The 10617-nt window shown below is 43.1% G+C and overlaps 1 protein-coding gene across 2 annotated transcripts in view; it reads left to right on the top strand.

Annotated features, from left to right (window-relative positions):
- The first annotated feature begins 3136 nt into the window (after positions 1-3136).
- The window catches only part of zmynd11 (zinc finger, MYND-type containing 11), a 166158-nt gene continuing 158677 nt past the window's right edge, over positions 3137-10617 (top strand). The window contains exon 1 of one of the 2 annotated variants that reach the window (XM_063044400.1): positions 3137-3382. In XM_063044400.1, the coding sequence (XP_062900470.1) occupies positions 3345-3382 (38 nt within the window). In that variant the 5' untranslated portion in view covers positions 3137-3344. The remainder of the gene's footprint in view (positions 3383-10617) is intronic. The other variant, XM_063044399.1, reaches the window with a different exon arrangement.

The following is a 10617-nucleotide window of genomic DNA, read 5'->3' as shown; positions in this document are numbered from 1 at the left end:
CTTATGAGAATAGGTTGAGCGAACTTGGCCTTTTCTCCTTGGAGCGACGGAGGATGAGAGGTGACCTGTTGAGGTGTTTAAGACGATGAGAAGCATTGATTGTGTGGATAGTCAGAGGCTTTTATCCCAGGGCTGAAATGGCTAGCACGAGAGGGCACAGTTTTAAGGTGCTGGGAAGTAGGTACAGAGAAGCTGTCAGGGGTAAGTTTTTTACGCAGAGAGTGATGAGAGTGTGGAATGGGGTGCCGACAGCAGTGGTGGAGGCAGATACAATAGGGTCTTTGAAGAGACTTCTGGATAGGTACATGCTTAGAAAAATAGAGGGCTATGGGTAACCCTAGGTAATTTCTCAGGTAAGGACATGTTCGGCACAGCTTTGTGGGCTGAAGGGCCTGTATTGTGCTGTAGGTTTTCTATGTTTCTATGTTTCAAATGCTTTGAGAGGCCGGTCAAGGATTACACCTGCAGCTTGCTACCACCCAAAATGGACCCCCTACCATTCACCTACCAACACAACCCATCGATAGATGATGCAATAGCCACTGCTCTACATACGATCCTTACACATCTGGAGAAGAAGGATGTTTATGTAAGAATGCTGTTCTTGGACTATAGTCCAGCATTCAACACCATAGTTCCATCCAGGCTTGACAGGAAGCTCAGAGACCTCGGCCTTGACCCTGCCTTGTGCAGCTGGATCCTGGATTTCCTGTCAGATTGCCGGCAAGTTGTAAGAGTGGGCTCCCTCACCTCCACCTCTCTGACTCTCAATACAGGAGCCCCTCAGGACTGCGTAGAGTCTCCTCCTTTACTCCCTGTATACCCATGACTGTGTCGCCACCCACAGCTCCAATCTGCTAATTAAATTTGCTGATGACACTACCTTGATTGGCCTTATCTCAAACAATAACCAGGTGGCCTACAGGGAAGAAATCATCTCTCTGACACAGTGGCGTTAAGAAAACCACCTCTCCCCCAATGTCAGAAAAACAAAGGAGCTGGTTGTGGATTACAGGAGGAATGGAGATGGGCTAACCCCTGTTGACATCAATGGATCTGGGGTTGAGAGGGTAAAGAACTTCAAGTTCCTTGGTATCCACATCACCGAGGACCTCACGTGGTCTGTACACACCAGCTGTGTGGTGAAAAAGGCACAACAGTGCCTCTGTCACCTCGGACAGTTGAGGAAGTTTGGTATGGGCCCCAAATCCAAATAACTTTCTACAGGGGCACAATTGAGAGCATCCTGACTGGCTGCATCACTGCCTGGTATGGGAACTGTACCTCCACTAATCGCAGGACTCTGCACAGAGTGGTGCAGACAGCCCAGCGCATCTGTAGTTGTGAACTTCCCACTATTCAGGACATTTACAAGGACAGGTGTGTAAAAAGGGCCCGTAGGATCATTGGGGACCCAAGTCATCCCAACTCCAATCTATTCTATTCTATCTGCGACCATCTGGGAAGCGGTACTGCAGCATAAAAGCCAGGATCAACAGGCTCTGGGACAGCTTCTTCCACCAGGCCATCAGGCTGATGAACTCACGCTGATTTGAGTGTACTCTATATTACACCGACTGTTCTATATTTTATAAATTACTATGATTGCACATTGCACATTTAGATGGAGACGTAACATAAAGATTTTTACTTTTCATGTATGTGAAGGATGTAAGAAATAAAGTCAATTCAATTCAATTCCTGATGGTAGCAATGAGAAGAGGGTATGTCCTGGGTGGAGTCCTTAATAATCGATGCCGCCTTTCCGAGGCCATGCTCCTTGAAGATGTCTTGGATCTTTTAATATGTCCATCTATGGCCTCCTCCACTGTCATGATGAGGCCACACTTGATTTGAAGGAACAACACCTTATATCTGGGTACTCGCTAAGCTGATGGCATGAACATCGATTTCTTAAACTTCTGGCAATGACCCCCAACCCCCCTCTTTTCCATTTCCCATGCCCTTTTCCCCCTCTCACCTCACCTCTCCAATCAACTTCCCACACCAATCAATCTTCCACCCTTGGACTCACTTTACACCGCAGGCTGTCGGAGCAGTGCTGCCAGGATAATCAAGGCCACGACCCACCCGGCCCACACACTTTTCGTCCCTCTTCCCTCTGGGAGAAGGCTCAGGAGCTTGAAGACTCGCACGGTGAGATTTGGGAACAGCTTCTTTCCAACTGTGATAAGACTGCTGAACGGATCCTGACCCGGATCTGGGCCGTACCCTCCAAATATCCGGACCTGCCGCTCGTTTTTTTTTGCACTACCTTACTTTCCATTTTTCTATTTTCTATTTATGATTTATAATTTAAATTTTTAATATTTACTATCGATTTGTAATCCAGGGAGCAGGAAGCGCAGAATCAAATATTGCTGTGATGATTGTACGTTCTAGTATCAATTGTTTGGCGACAATGAAGTATACAGTATAAAGCTCTTTACTTCAACCACCCCCCTCCATGTTTCACCTATCACCTGGTGGTTCTCTCTCCCCTCCCCCCACCTTTTAAATCTACTCCTCAGCTTTTTCTCTCCAGTCCTTCGGAAGGGTTTCAGCCCGAAACGTCGACTGTACCTTTTTCCCCATAGATGCTGCATGGCCTACTGAGTTCCTCCAGCACTTTGTGAGTGTTGCTCGGATTTCCAGTATCCGCGGATTTTCTATTGTTTGGATACTACAGAGGCTAGTACCCATGATCTAGTAGTTTGTTTGTTGCTGAAAGCACAGCACATTACAAACCCAAATGTATTGAATAGGAGTGATCTAATTAGACCAATTCCGAATTGAAGGGATCAAAGTCAGGAGTAGATTGTAGGAATTTCGAACTGGAGTGATTGGATTGGAGGAAGGTTTCGATTGGAGGAAGAGTTACTTAGATTGGAAGAGGGATCGGGTTAGAGTGATCAGATTGGACGTCCTTTCGATTGGAGGAGGGATCAGATTAGAGTGATATGATTGGCGGAGTGCCTGGATTGGAGGGAAGGATTGGATTTGGAGGAATGTTTGGATTAGAGGGGTCATCGAATTAGAGGAAGGAATAAAGCGGAGGAGGGAGCGGATTGGAGGAGAGGTTCGGAGTTGCGCCATCGGATTGGAGGGATGTCGGATTGGAGGAGGATCGGTTGGTAGGCAGGGAGGTTGCTGAGCGGGGACGTGGCCTGCGGAGGGCGCCGGTTGCCGCTGAGCCGTGCCTTCGGTGTTTATGTGGAAGGTAGGCCGAGCCCGAGGGAGAGTCGGCGAAGGCGGAACGGAGCAAGGAGCCGCGGACTGACTCCTGCAGCCCCTTCCCTGCAATAGGAAGCTTGGCGGATCCCACAGCCTGGCGTCGCCGGTGGATGGGTGGCGGATCGCGGCCGGAGCAGGAGTGGCGAAGGTGAGTGCGGCGGGTGGAGCGGGGGGCCCGGGTCGCTCACTCGGTGCGGGAACATGGCGGCTGAGCCCAGTAGCTTGGAGCCTCGCCTCTTGGGTCACCGTCGAGCCGGGGTAGGGGTGGGGGCCATCAGAGGGAAGCACCCAGCCCAGTTGTCGGTGACTAGGCCTTCCTCCCTCTTTGTCTTATTTATTTCACTTTACTGCGGTGGATTTTTCTTTTTGCATCATTTCCACTCCTCCCAGACTCTCGGCGAGGAGTCTTAAGTTGACGGGAAATTGATCGTGGGGAGGGCGGTTGTCGCCGTCCGCTGGCCGCTTCTGGAGGAGTAGGGGAGAGTCAGAGTGAACAGGGGCAGGGAGTAGAGCGGGGCATCGGACGAGCAATCCACTGTACCCTGATGATAGAGTTTGAAGCCCAAAATCAATAGCTTCAGCCAGCCTGTGCAAGCGGGGGAGGTGGGCACAGAGATTATAATTTATAATGTTGGTCGCACGAGTTCTGCTACTTTTTCGAGGGGTGTCAACCAATAAATTATCTTCGCATTTTGGAAGACAGAATGGAGATCAAGGTGTTTTCACATATAGGCACGCTACTGCTTTAAGTTCAGTGAGCATCTGGGTTCCTCCCCCCCCCCCCGGAGGGTCGGGTAAATCTTTAATGTGTGTTTGGAAAAACTTTTACGTGTGCTGCATTTACAACGGCATTTAATGCTGTCAGGCATGTATTCTAGGATTGAAATACACCCTTCGGTTCCTGCTGCGTGTAGTAGTCCCATAAATTAAGTGAACAATGTCATGCCTACTTTAGCTTTGAAGCTTTGGCTACTGTTTTACTTGTTGCTAATAGTTATCCTATCATGCTTATTTTAGTTTCCTGTACCTTAAATTACTTCGGGCTTGCACAGTTTGTCTGCTCTTGTGTCTGTCATTGACCCTCTTTGATAGTCTGCATATTATATCACTTTTTCAAAAACTGTTAGTAAAGGGTATGTGTAGATGACACCCAACTCTTGATCTCCTTCACAGTTCGTTGTAATTAGATTGGAGTGAGCAATCTCTTGACACCTTCTTCCTCCTTCCTGCCAGCTCTGCATTGTCAAGCTGTCAGTGTAGATGAGTTGCAATTCACCTAAACATCGGAGAGATCTAGGATGATTCAATTGCCACAAACTATTTTTCTTCTTGTTGATTCCATCTGCTTCCCTGATTACTCTTTTGCTAAACAAGACTCTTTGTGCCTGTTGAGCTTCCCAAACCACAGTATGTTTCTACTTTATGTTCTGTTCCTGTCTTGGCCTCTTTATCTGTGCCTTTGTTATCTTGTTGAAGTGACAATTTTAAGTTGAGCATCTCACTTGTCACCTAAAACTGGCCCATGGCCTAACAGTATTTCAATTTACCTCATCCTGTGTTGTTTTGCTGTTCACCAATTTCTTGTACTTGAGTTTAATGTCCTTCAGGATTTTGAATCTTTGCATTATTACACTTTTCAGCTCTGCAGGCTTTCAGAAATCCTGTATCTCCAACTCTATTCCTTCAATTATGTTGCTTCACCCTACTAGTGACAGCTATATTTTCAGATCTCTAGGGCTTTAATATCTTAAGTTTTTGTACTTGACCTGTCAGTCCTTTTTTTTCAGTTCATGGCTTGGCTGAGCCACTGACCAGCTTCTAATTATTTAACCTGTCTCCTTTTTGTGGCTTGACATCAGTGTTCATATGATTACAATGCAGTGAAATACTTTGTTGTTGGAATTTAGATTCTGTATTAACCAGGTACAATGTCATCTACTCAGGTGGTTCCTTGCTGTTAGAATTTCATGTATATTATATATTTGCAGTTTATCAAAGTTTGTTTTACCAGTTGAAACTACCATCATGGGCTGTATAGTCATGTGGAATTTTCTCACTAGAATTTAGTAAAAATATCAATGCTGACATGTTTGTATAATCCTTTGGTGTGAGGCATCTCTCTCTCTCTCTACTCAAAAGTTTAACATAGTATTTCCCAGTCTGGGGTGTGTGACTTCTTTGATTTGGATAGAAACAACAAAAATCACAGTGGCTTAATGAACTTGGAAAAATAATCAAAAATTTGCTAAAGTGTGCATAAAAGCAAAAATCGAGTGTGGGAGTGAATTTAGAGAGTGTGAACAAGTTGTTGCCTTGTTGATTATGTCAACATTCAAAATGTTGGGAACTGCTGGTCTGGTATAATGGATTGTGTTTGTCTTGAGCTTGGTGCAATTTAGGATCATATTTAGTCATTAGATGGAGAAAAGATATTTTCTACATTACACCTGTGCCTTCTCTTGCAAGTGCCTATCCATCAACCTCCAGTGCTTTTGCTGTAGCTTCATGTTTTGTCTGCTTCAGGTATATAATCCAATTCCTTTTAGAGATTTGCTGTTACTTCAGTAGTGAGAAGTACATATTTTTAAGAATCGGATTTAATATCACTGGCATACGTCGTGAAATTTGTTAACTTATGTATTGCATTGTACTGCTAAATCTAGAGGAAAAGCAATAAGTAAATCAATTGCAGTATGAATGTTAAATAGTTAAATTAAAAACTTACAAAAACAGAAGTATTATAAAGTGAGGTAGTGTCCATGGGTTCGATAGCCATTTAAGAATCACATGGCAGAGGGAAGAAGCTTGGAGTTTCACTCAAAATGGATAGGAGGTCAGAGGTATTTGATGGGGGATGGAAAGACAAGCTCGTTCACATTATTATCACCCTTGTAGTAACAATACATGAAAATAATAACTTGACTAAACAGCGATTGGTCTTTATCAATTAGTTTGCAACAGGCCTAGACATAAAACCCAGAGGGAAAAGAAAGTAAGAATAATCTCAAAGTCTCCTGTTCCCTGTTGTGCTTGTGTCGTGTCTCAAATTATTTTGAGTATAATGTTTCTGGTATGTTGTCCCTCACGGTGCAGCATATTTTTATTGAAGAATTATATAGATCTTACTAAAAGAAACAAAGCCAAAAAATCATTTTGCTCTTTGCCCCAGCTATACATTGTCAGAGAATCACACCATTACCAAGATCAAAACACATTAGTTTTTATTCACAGTACAATCACAAGCCAGACTTTTTTTTTAAACAAGCTCGTGCCACTTAACTTCACAGGTCTATGTATATGTAAATATATATCAAAGCGATTGTTGATGGGAGTAGGCATAATAGTGCAGCATAGACTAGATGGGCCAAAAGGCCTGTTTTTGTGCTATAGGTCTCTATGACTAATAATTCTCTTTGAGCAATTAGTGTAACGTACCAGCATTCAAAGATTGAGATGGTACCCATGGTAGTAAGCAAGCATTGTTGCTTTAATTACTTTATTTTGAATTTTGAAGCCCTTGCTTGGACTATTCCAAGTTTGGCAATGTTTCAAGATTTTGTCAAAATATCCCATGAGTTTGTTGATGCAAATTATGCAGTTAATCTGGGCATCAGAGTAAGAAACAGTTTTTTTTTTCCTTTGGCGTTTTGCAATCAATGTCTGCTATGTTGAACCTAGTGTCTGATCCAGTAGTGAAGTGTGCTTGAGGTCAAATGTGTGCATATTGCCTGGAAATATCAGACTTCTGGTTTGACCCATTTGAGTGCATTTGGAATATTTTCTTGTGGAAACATTTTATCAGTATCTGGATGTAATTTTAAGTTAATGGCCAGAGGTGAGGATATTGAGTAGGAACCTTAAAACTACTGCCATTTGCACAACAGGAATATCAAATTTATTCTTAAAAATTAACCACGTGTAAGTAGATAGAGCTGATTAATTGTAGGTGAGTGATCCAACTGGGTGTATGGCAGGGAAGTAAGTGGCCATGTATTTTCAGTATTTCCATCAGTAGTGCAAGTTGTGGACTTTGGGACTATCATTAGTGTTTAAACACTGAATTTTTTTTTGTAAGTTTACTGCTACTCCTAGAAATGGAGTTTCAGTTTGAATGCACTTTCAAAGGTAGGCAGCTGAAATTGAGAATAAATCTAAGGATAAGCTAATTGGTATATATAGTTGAATTCTTTCAAAAAGAATGGGCGAGTCTTTTAAAGTCTATCTTGACTGAGCCTCTCCCTTCCAATTAGTAACCTCACCTCTTCCGTAGTTACCTTTTCCTTTCTTGTGATTCATTCAAGCTCAGTAGGTTATGATCTCAGCATTTATATAGTACTTTAATGTAATTGAACATGCTAAGTTAAAAGTCCAAATGTGAAACAGAAATAACTGAGTACTGTATGTGCCAACTGGAAACAGATGTGAATAGCAATGCTTCTCCTGATCTCTTTTGGTTATGGTGTTTCTTTTTTCCTTTCATGAACCATCTATTAAGTATTTCACAAGGCACTGCTTTGCTATCTTTTCAGTTTTGTGCCAGCTGGACTGCCATTGGAATGGAATGCTGTTGGTAAAGATTTAAAAAGTTGAATCAAAGCACATCAGCACCTCCACTTCAGAAGGCTAAGGAAATTTGAAATGTCCCTGATGATTCCTACTAATTTTACCAGATGTCCTGTAGGAAGAATCCTATTTGAATGCATCATAGTTGGGCTGGGCTTGGCATAGCATGACACCTGTGCCCAAGACTGCAAGTATTTGCAGTGTTGTAAACACAGCCCAGACTCCCATCCATTGAATGAAAACCAGTCTCCCATCCATTAATCCATCTACATCTCTCACTGCCTCTGAAAGCATCCAATGTAATTAGGGATCCTTCCCACCTAGGTCATTCTCTCCTCCCCTCCTCTGTTGGGCAGGAGATGTAGAAGCTTTAGAGTATGTACCATCAGACTCGGACAGCTGCTTCCTGCTGCTATCAGACTCTGAATAACCCTTGATTTTTCTAAAAGATGAACTCCAGATCTTCCTGTCTTCTTCATTGTGGTTCTTGCACTTGTCTACCTGCATTACACTTCCTCAGAAACTATAATATTATAATTCTGCATTGTTTTCCTTTTCTGTTCCCTCAAATGACTTGTGAATGGAATTTATCTAGATGGGACATACAAGCCTTTCACTGTATCTTGGTACATGTGACAATAATATAGCAATACTAATAAGGATACAGGAGTTGGTTCTTATCACTACTATGCCTTCTCATACTCTGAAAGCAGCATTCTTCATTGCCTACTTCTGTTACTGAAGATTTACTATCAACTTGTATGTTCCATTGAGTGCTCCTCTGCCTTTTGTGTTTGCAAACCTGGGTCAATTTTGGCCCTAATGCTTGTACATTGACAAAACTTATCATTATTAAATCCACTAGTTCATATTTCATTTGTCATTTTATAATTCTGTTTAACCAACTGGTGTTTCTTCTGTGCAAAAAGCAAGAGTCTAAAACTGGTTATATTGCATTTGAAGTATTGTTCCACACCTGCTGGAGGAATTCAGTGGGCCAGGCTACATCTTAAGTCAGAGAACAACAGGAATTCTGCAGATGCTGGAAATTCAAGCAACACACATCAAAGTTGCTGGTGAACGCAGCAGGCCAGGCAGCATCTATAGGAAGAAGTGCAGTCGACGTTTCAGGCCGAGACCCTTCGTCAGGACTAACTGAAGGAAGAGTGAGTAAGGGATTTGAAAGCTGGAGGGGGAGGGGGAGATGCAAAATGATAGGAGAAGACAGGAGGGGGAGGGATGGAGCCGAGAGCTGGACAGGTGATAGGCAGAAGGGGATACGAGAGGATCATGGGACTCCCTCCAACCTGATGGCATGAACATTGACTTCTCTAACTTCCGCTAGGCCCCACCTCCCCCTCGTACCCCATCTGTTACTCTTTTTTATGCACACATTCTTTCTCTCACTCTCCTTTTTCTCCCTCTGTCCCTCTGAATATACCTCTTGCCCATCCTCTGGGTCACCCCCCCCCCCCGTCTTTCTTCCCGGACCTCCTGTCCCATGATCCTCTCGTATCCCCTTCTGACTATCACCTGTCCAGCTCTCGGCTCCATCCCTCCCCCTCCTGTCTTCTCCTATCATTTTGCATCTCCCCCTCCCCCTCCAGCTTTCAAATCCCTTACTCACTCTTCCTTCAGTTAGTCCTGACGAAGGGTCTCGGCCTGAAACGTCGACTGCACCTCTTAAGTCAGAGAGCCTGTTTCTATGCTGTAGTACTCTTTAGCCACTCTAGTTCATACCACATCTATGAAGGGAAATGAGTAGCTGAAGTTTTGTTCTGATGAAGGGTCTCAGCCCAACTGCTCAATTTCCTCAATAGCCTGACCCACTGAGTTCTTCCAGTATTTTGTATACTGATCCAGATTTCCACTATCTGGAGTCTCTTGTGTGTCTGTTTTTAAGTATGGTGTACAGTGGCCTCTGTACTTCTGGAACAATGTACCAGTAGAATGCAGAAGAGATTCAGCAGAATGTTGCCTGGAATTGAAGGATTTAATTATAAGAGGAAACTGGTTAAGCTGGGATTGTATTCACTTCAACACAGGAGACTGAAGGGTGAATTTGTGGAGATTTAGAAAATTGAGGGATACAAATTGAGTTATATGGTTCCAAGGGTTGGGAGTAGGACAGGTTTAAGGTAAGAGGGTAAAGATTTAAAGGCGATCTGATGGCCATTTTTTTTCCACACTGGGAATGCTGTCAGAAATGTTAATCGAGGGGGGTGTATAATAAAATATTTAAGAATCACTTGGATAGGAATGGAATAGAAGTTAGGCTGAAGAGCTTGCTTCCATGCAGTATGACTGTATAAAATTTCATTCTTATTTGAGCATACACTGTGTGACTACATACTATACTTGAGCCTGGAGAACTTGACTTGCTCTTGCAATAGTGAATCTTTATTTAGCTGGTATCAATTAATAGCTTGATTTTTACCTGGAGAAACTGCATCTTTAGTGTCGTTGTAAGCATTGCTACTAGAATTACGATGGCTTTCTGATTGCCAATATTACATCACAAATTTGTTTGTCAAATTTTATAAACTGTGTGGTCCGGTTCTGTGGAGTTTCCTGTTCACCTCTATTTCAGATTTAATTTTTAAGAGGGTATTCATCGCTGGGCTATGACCCATATTCTACTGTTTACTTGTGTATTTTTTTACTGGCTAGACCATAAGACATAGGAGCAGAATTAGGCCACTTGGCCCATCGAGTGTGGTCTACTATTCAATCATAGCTAATGTTATCTCTCTCAACCCCATTCTCTTGTCTTCTCCCTGTAACCTCTGACAGTGACTAATCAAGAACCTGTCAAACTTT

Source organism: Mobula hypostoma, chromosome 3 (genome assembly GCF_963921235.1).
Source record: "Mobula hypostoma chromosome 3, sMobHyp1.1, whole genome shotgun sequence".
Classification (NCBI taxonomy): domain Eukaryota; kingdom Metazoa; phylum Chordata; class Chondrichthyes; order Myliobatiformes; family Myliobatidae; genus Mobula; species Mobula hypostoma.
This window is presented reverse-complemented; position numbering and strand designations above follow the sequence as displayed.